Below are 22,034 nucleotides of genomic sequence, written 5' to 3' on the forward strand. Positions count from 1 at the left end.
TATATTTGGATTATAATTTTAGATTATATAGATGATAAAAAAGCGTGGAGTTAATGCTTGTTGACTTCCAGGCAGGAGACTTAACATACATATATAATTGTATTTAACTAATATTACTGTATTTTTATATTTTGAAAAAGAGTAACTACTGAGTTTCTTGCCGGTTCTTCTCGGTAGAATCTACATTCCGAACCGGTGGTAGGTTTATTTTAAATAGTTTGTTAAATGACGATTCAAAAGTGCTTGTAAAAGCCTACTTGAATAAAGTATATTTTGATTTGATTTGATTTGATTGGATTGCATTAACGTATTTGCGCAAATTTATAATGTCAATGACAAACTGATTTATTAAATGTACAGATGAACGAATGAGGTACGTTGCTTGTTGAATTGATTAAAAAAATAATTGAAGTTATTAAATAACTATATTATATTAATAATATCAGAACAAAATTAATTAAGTTCGCGTTATTATGTTTTTTTATTGAATACTATCTATGCAGAGGCTTTATGTATTCAGTATTAAAAATAAATGTGTGTTTATAATAAAACTAGCTATTCATCCCGGCGTCACTCGGGTGTCATAAGGGTGTAAATACAACTTTTAGAACCAGGAAAAATGGAATTCTAGGCTTTCCTGTAATATGCCTATATTCTACATATAAACCTTCATCTTGAATCACTCTGTTTATTGATGCACACATTTAAATACTTTGCGTAGTTTAAAAGATCTAAGCGCCATACAGACGGCGGATATCTTTTTTTTTTACTATGTAGAGAAAATGTTTATTAAAAAATGATTGTGGTATTCATTATCCAATTATTTTGATATAACCTCCAACACAATTACTTGTAATTTGATTGCCTGAATTATGTTTATAAAGGCTTTTTTTTTAAATTATATATTTAGTAATTGAGTCTTAATGTATTCAGTTTTATAATTAAAGAGAGTTTTTAGCAAAATAATGTTTATTAAAAAAAATATGCCCGAGGTATTTTATTTAATTATTTTGATACAACCTCCCACTATAATTACACGTAATATGATTATAACGGCTGTTATCTGTAAGTCGAATTATGTGTACTTGAATAAGTTTTTTTTTTTTTAATAATTATTTATGGTAATTGATTCGCAATGTATTCAGCCTTATAATTAAATAATGTTTAATAGAAAAATAGCTTATGGTATTTATTAATTTTGATTCAACGCCCAACATAATATAATTTGACGTTACGCAAGAAGCCCATAATTTTATTTAAAGATTAGTAGGTACAGCGTGCAAAGCGAATACCTCATCAATTAATCTCCCGGCAAACGTGTAATCTGTATTTCTGTATTCCTGTTTGAAGGGTGAGTGAGCCAACGTAATTACGTAAAGGTTATTCAATAAAATTGATCAAAAAATCATTTAAAAAAATATATCGATGACCCCTTTTAAATCTTTACACTTTTCGGTAAATGACTTTAGCTTATCACAAGACAAATCAATAATTTTTCCCATCCTTATCAATAAAATTTTCATATAGGAAGGCTATTTGAACTAGGCTGAGCAGTCTTGGTCGAGGCTCTGTAGATATATTCCCAAGACCATTTTAATATTGAAACAATTGAAAGGCATGCTAATAGAAAACAATTTGGTCACCGTAGTACCACGGGAACAGGCGTGGCTGAGGGAGGGGCTCTGACGTAACGCATGACGTCAGTCGTGACGCGCGACCCAGATAGCGTAGCAAATATTTGAGCTTTGTTGCTTGTTTATGCAGCAATAGTTCGTTCCTATAGTATTTGTACAAAGTACACAAACAAAGGAATGCCAAACGTAATGAGGAATGTTTTGGATGGTTTTTGTGTATATTCTTTTCGATTAAAATATGTTGTACTGTTAAAAAGTTTTTATTCTGTTTTTAATTATTATTAAATCTTTGCCGATAATAATATGCATATTCAGGACCGTAACAGCTTGTGTCACGCGTGGAAAAATGATTCTACTTTTGAGGGGAAAATTTGATGCTTACTACCACGCTGTTTCTGTGCAAGCTGGTTGATATACATTTCAGAATTTTATTTGGCACATGCAGGTTTCCTTACAATGTTTTCGTTCACGAGCGTGAAATGAATTATAAACACTAATAAGGCACGCTAAAACCCAGTGGGTCAGGTCTTCTTAAGCGTATTCTTATAGTAGAAATATATGATGACTCTCATAAGGGCGATGTTCGTCATAATGATATTTAAAATTTTCTTACATGAGTAGATGATGAATTATGAACTCAAATCAAACACCTGAAAACTCATCAGTATCTATGAACCTGTGATCTTTGTAGTTTCACTTGCTGCATCCATTTAGTTATCTCATATTAATAACGATGGAAAAGGGTCTTTGGAGATATAATACTGACCATGTTCATTCATTTTTGCAATTATTCTTCTACTAGGGATTTTTTTATGGCAAACATCTTACTCATGTAACATTTTTATCGCGACATCAGTAGCATCATTTTTTCCATGCCTATTTGCATATAAATAAGATTTTTTATGTTTATGTGTAAAATTACTTAACAATTAATTCAGCCCAATTGAGCTTTGCATTCACCAGCACCAAGTACGTGCAAAATTTTAGCTCAAACGGTTAGGTGGAACGTCAAATTCAATTGTAATATTTAAGCCAAGTACTAAATAGTAAATTTAAATAAAAACTCGTATAAAATCCGCTTCGTCTGTCTGTTTGTCTGAACGCGATAAACCCAACGATTTTTACTAATAGACGTACCTAGTAGTTAACGAGAAATGTTAATTGGCTGAAAAATGACTCAATCCATCCGTGCAAATCCGGTACGGGTCTCTAGTTATAAATCAACATTAAACTTTGATATCCGGGTCGGTATTCGATATCAAAAAGGTTATTTATATTCTCTATATTTGTTTCGAATATTGAAATATCTCCTAAGGCAAGTGATGCCTGAAAGCCGAAGGGGCAACTCGCACGGCCGTACCGAAATGCAATTTAAGTCACTGCGTTTGTATCGGAGCCTACGCTTTTATACTATAAAATATACTATTGCTATAAAATATTTTATAGACCGAAGCAATATACATTAGACCTAGTTGCCATCTATGTACCTACTCGTATATCAATAAATACTCGGTGCTAAGGCTTTGTGCTCGGTCTGAGTAAATAAAACCCACTCTTCAGATATTCTTTCGCAAAACAGTGACGACCTCCGTGGTCAAGTAGTGTGTATACCGGTTTTCATGGGTACGCCACTCCGAGGTCCCTGGCTCGATTACCGGCCGAGTCGATGTAGAAAAAGTTCATTAGTTTTCTATGTTGTCTCGGGTCTGGGTGTTTGTGGTACCGTCGTTACTTCTGATTTCCATAACACAAGTGCTTTAGCTACTTAAATTGGGATCAGAGTAATGTATGTAATGGATGTTGTCCAATATTTATTTATTTAAACAGCAATATATAGTAGAGTATTTTTGTGTTCCGGTTCGAGGGGTGACTGAGCCAGTGTAAATAAAGTTGGTGGCATTTTGGCGATGTAATGTAATGGTCAATGTGTATGAGCAGTGGTGAGCACTTGCCATCCGGTGACCAATTTGACTAGGAATAGAGCATAGATAAAATAAATATTGGGCAACATCACATACATTACTCTGAATCCAATGTAAGTAGCTAAAGCACTTGTGTTATGGAAACCAGAAGTAAAGACGGTACCACAAACACCCAGACCCGAGACAACATACTCGACCATGGAGGTCGTCTATAGATGAGCGTAATAAATGTCTAAATCTAAGTGTACGGTGTATTCCGTCACCTTGGTAATACTCATAATATTACAAATCGAATATGATCGACAAATAGGTTAAATACTGAGCGACAAATTGATAGAACTTAAATAAAAAACAAATAATTGATACTACTATATACCCGAGTAATGTTTAACTTAATGAAGACAGACAGCATACGCCAGTCCGTCTTTATAGCGGAGTTACTAAAGAAAGTTTGGAGTTTAAACCCTCAGGCAAAGTTTTCGTATCGGCAACGTTCGCTAGAAAAGCGTCGACGATTTTCCCTCGAACTACTTCAACATAATAAGGTATGTCTTGAAAATTTTGCAAACTTATTATTGAAACGATTAAGTTGTCGCCCGCGGCGTCGCTAGCCTTTCAGGGGTTGGTCGTCAGGCATTAGAAATGAAAAAGAACGCTAACTTCTTCCTTGGAGTTTCATCTTTTTTTGTACCAAAATTTCATCAAATTCGGATTAGTGGCTTGGCTGTGGAAGAACAACAGGCAGACAGTTACTTTATATTACATTAACAGCTTGTAAATTTCCCACTGCTGGGCTAAGGCCTCCTCTCCTTTTGAGGAGAAGGTTTGGAGCATATTCCACCGCGCTGCTCCAATGTGCATACACATGTGGAAGAATTTTGTTGAAATGATTTAGACATATGTCACGATAGTCGTCCTCAGTTCAATCGAAAAATTAATAATTTTATTTGTGCTTATTTCTAATTTTATGGTTTGACTTATTGGTTTTATTAATTATATAATACCTAAAAAAATGTATTATACTTCTTACCTCTGATTATTGCTTGTATTTAATTTATATTTTTAATACATATTGTGCAATATGATAGTGCACGGTGAGACTACCTGTAAGTTGTAGAACTTTTGCCTTGATAATTTTAAATGTAATTTTTAATTTATTTTCATGTAATATTGTATCTACTTTTGGTTGTCCTAATAAAAATAAATAAATATTATTAATATAGACACATTTTGGAATTGAACATTTTCAAATATTATATTTAATATTAGTTTTAACAAAAATAACAGTTCATCATTTGTTAAATTGAGGAACGTATTTTAAAAATCAACTCAATTTAACGTTAAAGAGAAAACCTTGTTGAGTGACTTGTGTCAAACACAGTTCAGATCTTAGAATATATCTTATTTTTCTTTTAACTGAATTTCAAGCGAAATTTGTTATATATTTACATTTCAAAAGGATTCTATCATTCTTTCCTTTGAAGGAATTGCTTGTTAACTGTTCGATTTCCTCACGATATTTTAGTTTTTGAATATTTAAAAAAGCAACAACCCGTAACCTACTTTTAGGAAAATGCCAAGCCAAAATGAACCTTTTTTATTATATAATAGACGGACTGGCAAAAAGGCGAACTGATAATAAATGGTCACCGCCGCCAATAAACATTGGCACTTTAAAAAATATTTCCTATCCCTTAATATCAATGCGCCACCAACCTTGGGAACTAAGATGTTATGTGCTCTCCCTATAATTACACTGGCTCACTCATTCTTCAAGCCGAAATAACAAATACTTAGTATTGCACTTTGGCGGTAGCATATGATTTAATGGGTACGTTTGCACAAAAAACTACCACGAACTAAATCCCACATCGTGACTATTTAAAGGTATTGAAATATACAATAATTTTGAGTTTAAATGTAACATACATACAGATTATATCTTCGAGATGGACACTGGTTATATATTATGTGTATATGTGGTGTATTATTATGTTGATAATTAGGTCAACGTAGGCGGGGTAAAATTATTTGGTCGCTCTCCTGGCGATGTTGGCAAAATCACAATGGCTTTACGAAAACATTGTACCTAAATTCCACAGCAGCGTATATCTTTATATATATATATAATCATATGTAACATATTGAGATGTTTTATGTTTTATATATAAAAATATATATCACCTATTGATGGAATGTGGCAAGACTCACAATCAGAGAAAGTTTCTATTAACTAATTTAAAAGCATGTTTGTTCAATGTTGAATTTGTTCAGAGTATTCTATCAGATCCTTTATCAGAATCTGCTAGGTTGCTCCTGGAATTCTATTTAATGGCTATTAATATTAAATTATATTTAAACAAAAGGAAGAAGGGACAATGGGACTGGCGTACCCGTGTAGGACAAAAGTTCGAAAATTAAATAAGAATAAAATAAAAAAGATATATATAAAAATATATACGTCGGTACATTTTCCTCTATGTTATTCAAGCGATTTAATATTTGAAATACAACTGAAATTTAAATGTGCACGTCACATACGTCAATACGAGTACAATTTAGTTTTTGTTTTGACCCGAGAGGGCACAGATCTAGTAATTTTTGTAAACTAATTTTGACATTTATAAAAAAAAAATATCTACCAAATTTTTAGTTCACTACCATTGCATTTTAAATTATATCATTATACTCAAAAAAAAGCGTTGTTTGCAAAGTCAACTTTAAAGAGGGACACAAGCGGCAGTAGAATTTAAAACATACTTTCGTCGGTCACTTGAGTCTGTATTCTAGGTTAAGAATGATGAAGATACTGACTATATCTCCTAATTGTATACTTTTTTATAATTATCGTTTCATTGTTTTATTATATATGTAATAGTTAAACAAAACTTGACTGCCTCGTTTGGTTTGTTGGTTATAAGGCAGATCTCGACGTCCTGGGATTAAAGCCTAGGTTGGAGCCGAAAAAAAAATATTGATTTTTTCTGTTGAAAATTTCTCCCGTGCCTTGGAATGCATGTGAAGCTTTGGCTACGAAGTCCTGCGCCTGAAGTATTTCCGGTCGTGTCTGATTTGCCGTCCTATCGGATTATGAGTGTACATATGTGTTTGTCGTATACTTGAGCACTATGTTATGTCCTGCGTAGTTGGCTCGTCGCTCTTGCGATTGGATGCCGAGGCTGAAGTCGGTTAGGACGACATAAATAGTAAAAAGTAACAGCCTGCATGTGTGCCAGTGCCAGCTCTCCTGAGGAGATTGTTCGGAGCTTCCACCTAGCTGTTCCATGGCTATCAATTCTGCTCATGTTTACCATCACAGAATAAGAGATTAAATACAAATGAAACACATAAAAATTCTGTGGTGCTTGGTTCGATTTAAGCTTCTAACCCGCAATCACGTGACCTTTCTGACCACTCGACCATCATGTAATTCTATTGTTATATATATACATACATGTATATATTTAAATACTTCGTGAGCGTCTAAATTTATACAAAAAGTTATTGTTGTAGCCTAAGCTACACCTTATTACATCAGCTTTCTGCCAGTTAAAGTCCCGTCAAAATCGGTCAAGCCGTTCCAGATATTAGTCGGAAAAAACAGACAGACAGACTAAAATTGAAAAAAAATGTTATTATGGTATATGTACCGTGTATAAGTACGTATGAATATAGTTAACAGCGTTTTTTTTTATATTACAAACAGACACTCCAATTTTATTATAAGAATGAATAGATTAATATTTAATAGGAACCTTTATGGTGAGTACTATGAGACATTTATAAATGTCAGATATAGTAATCAGCCTAAATACTCGATGCTTATTGGTCGCTAATGACGTGATCGACTGAGATCGACCAATTATAATTTAGATTGAAGTATAATTAGTTAATTTGACAAGGATCAACGTTTTAGAAAATGGAGGCTAGTAAGTCGCCTTTCGCGGTTGCCACTCCGATTAGTTTCGGTAAGGCGTGATTATGTACGCTGTCTTGTGCCATATCAACATAATATACTAGGAAATATTACTTTGTAGGTTACAATGTAATATTAATATTTTATAAAATAAAATATTTGAAGACATTGTTTATGGGATTCAATATATCAAAACGTCAAACTTAGTTTAAATAGAATCTAACTCAGTTACCTTAGTCATTTGACAAGATTAAATTTAATGTTATCACAAGGTTGGAATGTAGATTTTACTGAGAATAAACGGCAAAAAACTCTGGTTAACGCTGGCAATGAGAACGTTTCGCATTTGTAAAAAATATTATTGCTTTAAATTTTATTTCCTGAGATATCATAGCGTGTGCGTAAAGCTCATGTGTGTGCGTATTGGGACACACTAAAAATCCGATTTAGCTATTAAACGATTTCAATTTTACGTATGTTTTAATAGACGTGCAAAATAACAAATTTTGTCGTTCAATTCGTCGTTATTGTGTGTTATTGTTGTAGAAAATAATTGCTCGAAAATCGCGACGCGTTAACTCTGACATTTTGCCACAATTAAAAATTCACAAAAAAATAATGGAGTTAAGTTGATATTTTTTTTTAGTTGTTATCCATTACTATATAAGACGTGCTATCATTGATAATAGTTCGACGTTTAAGCATTTGGTAGTTTAACGATCGCTCAAAACTTTCCTAGTGACCTACGTAGTTTATAGAAAAAATGAATGTATTTAATTTTAAATACAATTTAATACTCCACGCACTTTCCACACAAAACAAATAACAACTAAACTAAATTTCATAACAGACGATTTCAAGAACAAAAGTCAAATAGAATGAATATTGAAACGTTATGTTGAGCGAAAATTAATATTAAAGACTAAAACTCAGTAATTTTATCTATTAAAAGAAATGCTTTTCAAAAAACGAGGTTGTCGATTCGAAAAACACCACGTTTTCTGACTCAAATAATTCTCTGTTAAAAAGGGGATCTCAGGGGTGTTGCCATTTAAATTTGGTAAAGATCCGATGCTAGGATCCATGACAAAACAACAGAAATTTTAAATCGGCAAAAGTCTGTAAGATATGTGCGAATGATTTTTCATCAAATCAACCGATTCTGATAATCTTTTTGTGTTTGAACGGAGATCCTTAAAAATTTTATCCAGACTTGGGCACGACAATATTATATTGGAGTCAGTTTTTTAAAATAAAAAATGATTTAACCTACAAAATGTTGCCACAGTTTATTTTTATAAAAGCATAATTAATTGGTAGTTTTGATAACACTCAATACATTTTAGTAATGTTAATATAATAAAATAATTTTAGTTATGTTAGTATTAATAATAAAACAGTTAGTTATTTTAAAGTCATTAAGTTATATACAATCAAACAATCATTGCGACATACTGTCACGGTAATCAATCTGCATAACCTTTTGTCCTCGGCGGTTGACAATTTGTACCTGAATAAAAAAAAAAGTTTATTTTTTTAATTTACGTTGAATGGCAAAGGTAGAAGGAAATTATGGTAATAATTCATAGTCAGTATTTGTTGATATTTAAAAAGAAACTCATAACGGTACAGTTAAATGCAATTTTTTTATTTGCAGTATAAAATTAATTTGCACTTAGAAGTGCAAATTAATTTAAAGCCTTTAAAGCAGTACCAGGTCTTAGAAGACCTGGTACTGCTTTAAAGGCTTGCTTTGTAAAGATGGGATTTTTAATTGAATTATAAAGCGGACTTATTTAAATTAGAAAAAAAAAATGCATATAAAATAGGTTTGTGAAAAGAGAGGTGTCATGGTACACCCGATTGATACCAAGTTGCTTTCGTTGTATATTTAATGTCAGATACAGTGATATTGACAACCTTTGAGAATAATTCAATGACAAGAAATAAAATCGTTATTAAAAAACTACTACTAGATTCTGCATTCTGCATTCTTGCATTTGATAATCCAACCTTCGACTTAGGGCGATGTCGCCGGGACAGTGTGTGCACCTTTGTACTGTGTCAAATCATCTGTGACGTACTGATTGGTATTCAGCCCGCGGGGTTGTGTTTCCAAGCAATTTTATAGTTACAGTCGTAAAGGACATTTTAAGGATAAAGGACTCGCTAGCTAGATAAGTGGATTGGGAATGCCTCGAGGCTTTCTTGGAGTATCTTAAGAAATAGCCGCAGGGTGAAAAAGTCTACTTTTTGTTTTGCTAAAATACATATAAGCTAAAACTATTATTATGTGTATATATAATATATAATTATGTGTGTATATAAGTTTCATAGAAATTATTTTTCAAATCAGAAAATATTATATGATATTTCTTGCTCAATTCTGATCTTGAATTTATTTTATGACCGGGTTCAGACAAGCAATCTTAGAATGTCGTTGGATCCGTTTTGTCTTATAAAGAATATTCTTTTCATCGTCGCAAAGGTCCGATGCTATAAGGTTTAGAAATATTATAAAAAGTATTTATATAAATCTTACAATGAATTCCATTTACTTTATAGTCAATTTTTATATTTGTTTTACGGCTATTTTTTTTTTTTTATTATGTTGATATGCGGGAGGCCAAATGGATCACCTGACAGTAAGTAGTTATCGCCACTCAAACCTTACGTCGCCAATACACCACTAACCCTGGGAACCAAAATGTTATGCTCCTTGTACATGGCTCACTTACTTTTAGATCGAAGCAAAACAATTACACTAAGTATTGCTGTTTGGTGGAATAAAATCTCATGAGTCGGTGGAACCTATCCAGACGAACTTGCAGAAAGGTTTACCCCAAGTAAATCAGTTAGGAGATAATTATCTACGCTGATCTAATGCGGATATCCGTCGTCGAGAACAATTAGTGATTAAATTGTACCAAGACGGGCCCGTACAAAACATTGTGGAATATTTTTAGTCTTAACATTAGGATTACGTTACGATTTGTATATATTTGTTGAATAATTATACAAAATGAAGCTAGTTTATTTATTTCTTTATAGACTTATATGAAAAACACCATACATTATTATAGCCGAAGATTCAGCAGATTAAAGATGGGCATGATGATGATGAACAGCTTTATCGCTATAGCGTTCTCTTTCAGACAACCTTCGCGACAGAAAGTCGACTACAGCTATTCCTTCTAACTTCCCTTGACGTTATTCATGATTAACCCAATAACTATATCATAATAAATGATTAAAAATTATAATAATTCACAGTCATCACTATTTAAGATCTGGCAATCCCACTCGCACCTGATCGCTTGATGTCGTGCCAACTCCACTCGGCCGTATCTTTGTCACATTGTTGCTATCAAAATTAATTGTTTAAAATCAATTAAATGATATAAATATTACAAGACGTAGAAATATGATTTATAACGATATTTTATTGTACTAGTGTTGTACCTCGTTATCGATTTTAATGTTTTATTGGTACACTAACTACGAGCGTTTATAGTTTTCTGGTTTCACGGAAAACAAACGCTGTATCCAAATAGATACATAATTTTTTAATGAAGGACATTTTAGGGATTCAATCTCAAATAGTCATTAAGTTATTTAATAAATATTTAGGGCCCTTTATACATTGCATAGCGGGTGTATAGTTAAAAATGGATTTATCTCTTTCCATTATAACTGATTTGACATTAGCAAGAAAAAGACAGCTTTGTTTAACAAATCGTCCCCCTAAAAAGTTTTATGTAAGGCTGTTAAAATCCTTTATATATTTATTGTTTGTCAATTACTGATTGTGTTGAATAATTTAGACGAAATCAAAGTTTGAAATCAGTTCAACAATTGTTGAATGAATTTTGTTATGTTGAATAACGCAAACTAAAAAAATGACACCCTTCAGTTTTCCTGACCAAATTTCGGCCAGTGGCGGCGTCCATTCTGAAAGGGGGACTAGCTATCTGTGTGTAACATATTATAGTGCACAAATATGTGTAATAATACAGGTTCACATTCTATACCTTCCACATCTTGACGACTTTAAAAACGGACTAAAACTCGACTCTAATAGACTCCAAGCTGCTACTATGCATACTACTAGTGCTATTTTGAGTTTGAACGCGGGGTCTCGAGGTCTGTGCCCGTTTAAAGCTAGCCACTATACCAACGAGGCAATCTTCCGTCGTCCGATGTCGTCACATTGTGGTTTCATTTGAATGCATCTCTCATTTCATTTCACTTGACGTAGCGTCACGTAGCTGTAGCCTTGACCCCTTGGCATGGCATTCTTTTATATTTTTTAAAGAAATTTAATGATGCAATCAAAGATCCACACACATAGTGCCAAATAAAATAAATGTAAATTTAAATAAATTGATCGTAAATATAATGTTATTACTTCTATATTATTTTTAAACAGAATATCTTCATGACTGAGTATCTATCCTAAATATTAATGCCAAACGTCATCCTACTTTACTAGTGTGTGTGTACTTAGTGGCCAACGGTTGGCCACTATTTCAACGTTTTCGCATCAGTGGCAGTCTATCTACACATATAATTAATCAAAGCTTAAAGCATCAATTGTGAACTCCGTTTCGGAATATCTAATCCAGTAAACGAATCTGGCAAGAAATTCAGTAGATACTTTTAAATAAAAAAACGTAAAGGGTACTTTTTAATTAATTAATTACCATACGAATCGTTACTACTGTCCAAAATAAAGTTTTTAGTATAGTAAACAATTATATAGTAAATGAAAAAGTGTATAGTAAAAAAAAAAAAAAACAATTTTGTAATTGAATGAACGAAATGTTTAAGATGGCAAACTATTATTGTTGCTTACATTCGATTGAAAATCTGTTCAAACGAAACATCGCTTTCGATTTAATTGATCGACTAAAATTGACTCATATGAACGCGGTTTAATATTAGCGTGACATATTGAATCAAAGATGTCGCGGCGCTCTTATTTTACTGAATGAAACAGATCGCTATGCACCAATGAGAAAGATCAATAAGTGAATCAACTAACGGAAGGTACACTAGGTATCAAAGTTGGCATAATATTGACAAAGCCAGTCTCGTGCCAAGCGGCTAGTCGTTCCCAATTAACACTCCGAAGCGAAGAGCTTCCATCTGTTTAATTTGTAAATATATTAATGGCCGAGATGGCCTAATTGTAAAAAGATTTGTAGCTGAGGATTACGGGTTCAAAGCCGGGTAGACATAGCTGCAATATACATGTGCTTAATTACGACAGATAGTTTTATTACAAACGATACACCGAGATACACATTAGTAAAAAATACAACAATCATGATTGCCGAAACATCGTGAGTTAAATCGCAATCCGCATTGGAGCAGCGTGGCAGATTCAGCTCCAAACCTCAAGATTTGCATAGATTCAAATACATTTGGCGCCAAAACATTTTTTTACTGACTGTAATGATACGTAAAAACACAGATAATATAAGAGGTAAATATCAGGAATCCTATACGACGTAAGCGAAATGATCAGCCCTAAAAGCGATTGAGCTATAAAATGATCACGGAGAGTCTAGCCAAATAACATCCAGGGCAGATAACGAATTCAAAATCAGCATAAGATTAATGGACAACGAAATAAAAAAGACGATTGACACACAACAAGAATAGAAGCAAAGAAAGCATGCAGACACATCAAACTACCGAACTCTAACAGGAAGATACGCCATCCACAAACACGTCTTTGGAGATAATAAAGACAAAAAACCAAACGGAAAAGCTTAATAATGAATTTAATGTCCCGGTAAATAGAGTTCAAATTACATAGCAAACAATCTATATTTGTGATGTATTTAACATTGCGACAAATACTTGGACAGTGAATCTCAGTATTCAAATGTGTTACACCCCGATGATTTAAAAATCATTAATAACAATGAACCAATACGAGTATAATTATAATCACCGCGTCTAAATTTAGACCATTAGCAACTATTTTTTAACATATATTATTAATATTGCAGCCATTCAATGATATTTAGGTAATACAGTATCGGAGCCATTATGATTAATACTTATAAAAATAAAAGGAAATTTAAAAAGACTTAACTTGGTGGTAGAGCTTTGTGTAGCTTCTCTGGGTAGGTACCACTCACTCGCCAGATATTCTATCCTAACTAATATTAGAAATTTCAAAGTGAATTTGTCTGTTTGTCCGGTCTGAATGTCCGACCAACCGATCATAATGAAATTTTATATACACATTGTTGTGTACAGAAAACGACATAGAGTACCTAACACAAACCTACCCCAGTTTCACGCGAGCGAAGTCGCGGACACAAACTGTTAATTATATAATGACAGGAAAAAATATATGTTTTATGAAGGAGCAAAAGGCATGTTCTGAAATAGGACTTCGTGGGAGCCCGTCTGGATAACAGCCACTGTGTGCCACTACCCACTTGTAACTTACTTACGTCTGGTGTCGGAAACGCTGATCAAATTAAAATTAAGTAATTTTATTATAAACTTAATGGTAATTGGTCGACGGCAACCGATGACGCAATACCCGACCAATGAGCGTTTAGTATTTAATCGGATTAGTAAATCTGACTTTGACCAGCGCTTCAGAAACTAGAGGTTATTTTATCGCCTAAAATATATGACGGATAGCCAGTCTTTCAGTTTTAAGGTTTTAATTAATAATATTTAAAATAAATTACTGAGTTTCTGGACAGTTTTTGTTAGTGGAATCTACGATCCAAACAAATAGTGGTCTTTATGCATCACCGGGCGAGGAGCGAATCCTAGCCTTCGCCTTGTAATTTTGGCCACCTCGGGCTGAATGATGTCTATCCCGAGAGAGTACCATAAAAGATTGCACGTTGGATTAGGACGTGCTCAGAGTAGAATTCATATAACTAAGTCTTTTCTTTCATAAACATTCATCTACTTGAGAAATAGCGACAAGCTTGCTGTTGAATGTATTGTCTGGAGACCATAATAATACAGTCCAACAAATAGAATTCCATGAGCTGTCTAATTAAATAATAATAATTATTAAATAATTTAACTTCATACTCTAAGTATATTATTATAATAATCATAAAATATCGCTACAGTAAAACTGTCATAATTGTACGATAAATTATTTTTATTATCTGTGCACGCATCACGTGAAGAGATGGCTATTGAATTATAGTTTGTTCCAATATATGTATGTCAAATTAACCACAGATAACAATATAAGATATCAAATAATATAAATTATAAATATGTTTGTTAATAAAACCTCGATCTCTATCGCTCGTTGCAATGATGTGGAGTGATGATTTAAATTACAAAAATTTACTAACGTCAGGTTTGTATAATGTGTTTGTATAATAAATTATACATTTTTTTGAATAGCGTTTCGGGTATAATTAGAGAAAAAATACACTAACTTTGAAGTTCGTTGCCGATCCTTTCAGTTTTACAAATAATTAAAGTTCGAAGGAGCCAACTTGAACAAACTGATATATTTTTTTAACGTCTGAACTAAAAACTTTTTTATAATATGTTTAAAATACTCTTCTTAATGAAAGTTTTAATAAACGCCTTCTCTTGACTTGAAAAGACGCTGAATAGTATTTTGATATAATATGTTTAATAAATTTCACGACTAGACCATTAATTTTCAGTTTATTATTTTATAAAATATGGGGATCAATATATCAAATTGATATATATTCAATGCGGACAGGAATAGCAATGCATTTCAGGTATAAGTGTGTTTATTTATTTGTTTGTTACAGTTTTACGTTTGAACTCAGCCGATCCTCATGAACTTTTGCATGCACGTTGTCTAAATGATGTTGTCATCATGTCGACTGATTTTGACGGTGGGCAATCTCAAGGGAGACCAGTCAACTACGCAGGACATTTATAATGCACGAGTGTGTGCGGAAACACAGGTGCACTATCTATTCCGTCCCTCTCAAATGTTTATGAGAGGGAGGGCTCCGGCACCGTTACTAAGATTTTTTCTCAGGATCTCAGGTTGCGCCCCTTTATCTAGCCACTAGACCAACGAGGCAGTCTGTCTAACAATTAAAAAAAGCGTTTTGAATATCTACAAATTTATCGACAGAAGTAAGTAGGTTTGCCACCTCTACTAAAAAAAAAAAAAAAGTAGGTGGTAAAATTTTAAATTTAATTAAAACGAATAAAGATACATTAATCAAGAAGTTATAGTGTAGTGCGTATTGTTGAGTTATTTGATATGTTTTATAATTTTTTTAATAGTCCAAGATATAGTGATTTCATTGCAGTCCATTGTGATAAGCTGCAGTCCACGGTATAGTAGGTCTATTTAGTGGTTGGGCTTTGAGTTATCCCATCTCAGGTACCACCCACTCATCATATATTCTGTCAGACAACAATGATAATTATTGTTGTGTTTTGGTTTGAAAGGACAATGAGCCAGGCACATGGGACATAACATCTTAGTTCCTAAGGTTGGTAGCTCTTTGGAGATGTAAAGGATGGTTAATAATTCTTACACCACCAATGTTTATGGGTGGTGGGGTTGCACTCAGCACCAGATAAGCCATTTGCTAGTTCGCCTACCTATTTTAATTAAAAACAATATTAATTTAAATCTTAATAGCACCATAAAAAGACCATAAAATGACGCTAAAAATCTTCATACTAATAGAATTATTTAGTTCAAAGGAGGCAACTCTTCATCAATCACATCTGATCAGTCGACAAAGGGATCAATAATTTAATTTCCAAGACTTTTGAAATTGCTGTTAGGTCTCTACGGAAGCTGGATGGCAGCTAACTTCCGTATTCCGTATGGTGAAACTTTTGCACTTTCAGTCCTTATAACTATAAATAACTCGTTTCCACGTCCAAGAATATGGTTAGCCAATAAATTAGATAAGATGTTTATTTTTTTAAGCGGACGATGGATTTACTGCATGGTAAATGCTCACCTCTGTTCATAGACATTGGCGCCATAATTGGCGAAATTTTAATCATTTGTTACTTCACCAATGCACCAACTTTGGGAACTGAGATGGAAGATTCCTTTTGGATCTTATGTCAAGCATTTAGCTGAAGGCAAAATAATATAGAGACCTGGAGTTGATTTTGTGTTTGTTGATTTTATGTGGGTTATATTGAAACGATGGCCCAGTGCGTGACTATAACGGGTTTAAACCCAGGCAAGCACCACTGAATTTTCATGTGCTTAATTTGTGTTTATAATTCATCTCGTGCTTCGCTGGTGAAGGAAATCATCGTGAGGAAACCTGCATATGTCTAATTTCAACGAACACATTTCTGCCACCTGGATTGGTGGATTCACCAACCCGCATTGGAGCAACGTGGAAGAATAAGCTCCTAATCTTCTCCTCAAAAACGGAGAAGAGGCCTTAGCCCAGCAGTGGGAAATTTACAGGCTTTAAATATTTATATTATATATTTAAAAAGTATTTGATATAATAATAAATAAACAACAATTCTCAGTACGTTATGAATAAACAACTCACTGTACGTTATGACTTGTGGTCACTATAAAACATTTACTTTTCGAAGTTCGCGTTATGGGTTTTATAGAAACGTCCATAACGCGTTGTGGTAAATATTACCGTGCTACAAACCATGTCACCTACATCTAAATAACAAGATCTAAATGGAAAAGTAACTTTTGAATGAAATTCGGTACTTAAAGTAACAAACCTAAAGGGTTGAATCTAAGAACTAAACAGTAAAATATAAAAAAAAACCCTGTACCTTCATAACATTGCCCAAAATATTACGGAAGTACAGCACAAGAAATTTGCACTTTGTTCGTGAGAGGAGATTTGAGAACTTTTGTAAACTAATTTGGAAGATGTAATAGCTGACAATTGGCCCTAATTAACGACGACATTTTAACGATGGTTTAAAACGATATTTAGAATAATAATATTAGCACAAAATCACCCCTGTAGTTTAGATGCCGATGGGGCTAAATATGAGTATTTTGAATCAATGTAGCTGAATGTATTAAAATAAGTCCATCCATTGAACTTTGTCGCGAAGTATTGAGCCCCGTACTATGACATTCTATTTTTATAAATGTCACGTATTTCTGAAATTTCAGGATCGATTTCGACATCGTTTCGAATTTGTTCTTACAGAATAATACCACATACAAGACCGGCTAGATTTAAAAAAGGAATTCGTGTTGTAGGTGTTTGTGTGGTAATAATTATTTAATAATTAAAACATCAGCACGAGTCGTGTACATTCCAGTTCGGTTACGGTTGTCGTGACCTACTTACTACGGTGACGCACGTGTGACGTCACACAGTCTTACGGAACGCTCTTACACTGCACGGGGACGTAATCTCTTGTATTACTACATCACGGTGAGAATTTGTATTATAAATGTAATTCGTTCTATTTAAATATTCTTCTTATACTTATATAAAAAGCGTAAGTCGATTTTTGTCCCAGTGGTTACGGGACGGATTTCTGCATATAAAAAATCGGTTATGGTCTCATTTGAAGAGCTACAGCTGTAGATGTGCAGAAAAATAAAGAGGATTCTTGATTGCAATTTAGTAAATTGTTAAAATTTAACAAAGAATTAATTTTAGAGAGTAGAAAAATGTTACTGTCCGGTTAGAGAGCAGTATAAAAAAAATTAAAAAGGTAAATATAATTGTTTTCGAGAAACTTCAATTCTAACTAAACGAATGTATACTATATGAGAATAAGGTTTAAGTAAAAAATGAACTCAAAATAAAACCTGGCATAGTTTACGAAATTCCTAAAAAATCTTTTGAATAAACGCGAAGTTTCGCGAGAGACCCAATACTTTAAAATTAATATCTTAATTACATTTATTTGCCGTTTATGAGAGTGAGGGAATAGATATTACATCCGTCTCTCTCACAGACACGCGTGCACTAGGTCCTGCGTAGTTGACTATTTCAATTTTGGTTGGTTGATTTCGGACACGGCATACATACTAAAGATATATTTATTAAAACTAAATAAGATAAAATATATTAAACATTGATATCCTTTTAATAAAATGTATTGTTATAAATGAAATATAGTATTTATTATGAAATAAAATAAAGTAATTGTTATGTTAAGAGTCTTTTCTGATCTTACAGCCTCCGATAGGTCGTTAATAGTAATTAGGCGTGTGAAATGTCAGCTTTTATAAGAAACTTCGGCCTTCGTCTGGCCTACTTCTAAGATCATGGACTACCTACCTAGGCTAGCTTTTTATATTTTAATATAACTATACAAATATAAATGTCTTTAATAGACCCCGATTCTACTCGTGCGAAACCGAGACGAGTAGCTAGTACTAAATAATAATGAATGTTTATATGTTTGTCATGTATGCTAACTCAATTTTTTGATGAATTGTTCTACGTACGGCCGCGAAGGTGACTGCCCTGAAGAAAGTTTGTCCTTCAATATACATTAAATACAGACCTTCATTCTACCCGTTCGAAGTCGAGACGGATAGCTAATATACAATGTACTAATACACTATTCAACAGTGATGCTAATAAGGATGAAATTATAGGAATGTCATATGGCAAATTCTAGAAAAAGGTTGAATTTTAATGTTATATATATTTAAGTAGTCGTCGCCCGCGGCTTCGCTCGTCGCTTAGGGGGTTGGTTGTCATATGTTAGGCAAAAAGTAGCCTATGTGCCTCCTTGGAGTTTAAGTTTGATCCATACCGAATTTCATCAAATTCGGTTCATTTGTTTGATAGTGAAAGAGCGCCAGACAGACAGACAGAGTTACTTTCACATTTATAATATTAGTATAGATACCTGTACCATGTTCCTAATGGTGCTTTTTTAACAGCTGTCCGCCGCGCAGTCATCTCAACATAATTAGGTATGTTCTAATTTCAAATTATTAGTCTACTTTTTTTTCAAGTATATTGTGTCCTTTTTTAATTGTAATATACGTGTCTCAAATAAAAAAAAGTATTCTTATTATTAAATTTATAAAATCACAATTGATTCAATAAATATTTAAGAAAACTCAAAGGAGCACAGAGACGAGAGTCTTTGAAGATTCCTTCCGAATTAAAAAAAAAAGTTACAAGAAAAAGTTTAAAAAGTAATTAAAAAATGTTGATCGAAAGCAAATTCAAAATATTAAATCACTTATTCTTTGTACGAGTTAATGAACTATACGCTAGTTCTGTTTACGCATCGACTTAGCCAGTTGGTTCGGTAATATTTTACGAGGCACTTTCTAGACTGGCCGCTAAAAACTTAATGTTTGTGTACGAGAGTCTATCAATTATTCCTAGTTTACGCCAGCCGTTTGTGGATTTACACGCTTATACATTAAAACACGTTTTGAATTCGTTATTTATAATTAGCTATAAAACATAAACTATCACTTCTAATTTTACTTCTTCAAGGGGTGAATTAAAAAAAAGTAGCCATTATAGTTCTCTCCCGAGACTCAAACTCTCTCGATACCAAATTGCATCTAAATGTGTTCAGTAGTTTAAGCGTGAAGAGGTAACAGACAGACACTTTCGCATTTATAAAATTAGTATAGATAATTATTATATTCAAAGTCCCTCACCGGGAACATTTGCCTGTAATCGAAACGAACAAATAATCTAAGATTCTATTTTGAAAATAACTTTACAGTACTTTAGCGATAAAAATATACACGCACCAGCGCTGCTGCCTGTGCCGGGAGGGGTTAGTAAGCTCTATCTTCTATCTCTATTTCAAATTTCATCCGAATCTGTTCAGCAGTTCTAGCGTGAAAGAGTAGGAAAGATCTGACCATCCATCGTTATAAGTATTACGATAATTTTAGTTCTTTATAACTTGTGATGAAGTATATATTGATGGTAAATGTCGTCACGTCGACGTCACGTCACGGATAAACGACACAGCGAATGCCCGACTCTTTTAATTTAATAGGCGCGCTGACTGTTGGAACAAATAGATAGTACGCCGCGGTAATGGCGATTATGTAAGTTCCGCTTGACTCCTCACACGTATAATGTACGTGACTTCAGTGCACTCTTTTGTTTTACTCGCTAAAGACTCACGGAGGCTGGTCATCCACTGCAACAGTGAGACTTGGAGCTATAGAGCTTCTCATCGCTATCAAAGAAAACAAATGGAGCGGTCTTATCTCAAACAAAAGGGATGGAGATGGTTTGTTTTGGGCGGGTGTGAGAGAGATGGAAAACTGTGTAAATATTTACTTTCATGTACTACACCGTGTTAAATGTTATAGTGTTTTCTATAAAGTTTAATAATTTAATATTGTCGTTTTTGTTTGGTAAATCATTACAATTAGTTACTAATCTACTACTACTACAATTCATTAAAGAAAAAAAATCTATTCGAATACAAATTTAGTGTCCAAAATCGAATAGCTACTTGACTATTTGGAACGAAATACTTCAGACTTCAATTTATGCAAGACTACGATACCATAATTAGAATCTGCTGTTTGTCACATTTAAGAAAACAATTTATATAGCTTTTAATTGCTTTTAAAAAGCTCGTGGATCCGATTGATGGCCGAGGCCTATTAAAATATCTGTATAGTAAATTGCAATTTCATATCAAGATTTCATTTAACGTTAGCACTACCCCTAGGCACTGTAATGCCGCCTCATTGTGGATCTTGCAAATGATTGTGGATCTTGTCAATGAGCGATGTTAGTTCGCCTATGCCATAAGAATAAATTTTATCGAAATTTTCCATAAATATTCGATACATAATTTTTGAACAAATATTTTATTTTTTTATGGTGAAGCATTTTTGATAACGCGAACATTGTTTTCTCAGCCTTCTAATTCTGCCAACACTGAAAATTTTCCTGTTTCGCTAGCATAAATCCCACGCTGTTCATATATGATATTTTTGTTTGTAATTAATCTCGTGCGGTCAACGAAACCTTCGCGAGAGTGCCTGAATGAATAGAATGTCAAATTTATCTATTTCTATTATTAGATGGTACACCTTTACACCGGTACACGTTTGAATGGCGTCCTGGAATAAACTCCATACCTACTCAAGTAATGATATATTTACGCTGTTAGTATCCATAGAGTATTATTTTACAACTCCTTTGTATATCTGAACTAATTTTAATAAAGCGACAGAAACTATATATTTGATTCGCTTTAAGGTCGAAGATCAAAATCAATCAATTTTGAAACAACTAAATGGATCCCTAACAATTTATCGGTAAAAACTAATTTCACGTAAAAATTCAGAGTAAAGTAAAAATACTCACAAGGGATATAACATCTCAGTTCCCAAGGTTGATTATGATGGCGCATTGGGAGGGATACGTCACCACTTGTCTATGGGCAGTGGTGACCACTTACCATCAGGTAGCGTATAGACGTCATTAAAAAACATATATCCATCCATAATTAATTGCAATCACAACGACAAACGATATCGATATAAAATCAAAAATAAACATCGATATTACTATCCTAACAAACAAATATTTTAATTAAATCACCAGCGCCGGTAGCTTCCCTGGCTCGACGCCA

At 33.3% G+C, this 22,034-nt stretch overlaps 1 protein-coding gene across 4 annotated transcripts in view; it reads right to left on the reverse strand.

Annotated features, from left to right (window-relative positions):
- LOC113396477 (NACHT domain- and WD repeat-containing protein 1) overlaps window positions 1-22,034 on the reverse strand; it is a 58,454-nt gene that overhangs the window by 18,937 nt on the left and 17,483 nt on the right. Inside the window, exon 2 of one of the 4 annotated variants that reach the window (XM_026634420.2) lies at window positions 8,953-8,982. The exons of 2 other annotated variants lie outside the window; for them this stretch is intronic. In XM_026634420.2, coding sequence (XP_026490205.2) covers window positions 8,953-8,982 — 30 coding nt within the window. Of the gene's footprint in view, window positions 1-8,927; window positions 8,983-22,034 lie in introns of those variants that run through there. One more of the 4 variants, XM_026634423.2, reaches the window with a different exon arrangement.

Source organism: Vanessa tameamea, chromosome 25 (genome assembly GCF_037043105.1).
Source record: "Vanessa tameamea isolate UH-Manoa-2023 chromosome 25, ilVanTame1 primary haplotype, whole genome shotgun sequence".
In the NCBI taxonomy this organism is placed as follows: domain Eukaryota; kingdom Metazoa; phylum Arthropoda; class Insecta; order Lepidoptera; family Nymphalidae; genus Vanessa; species Vanessa tameamea.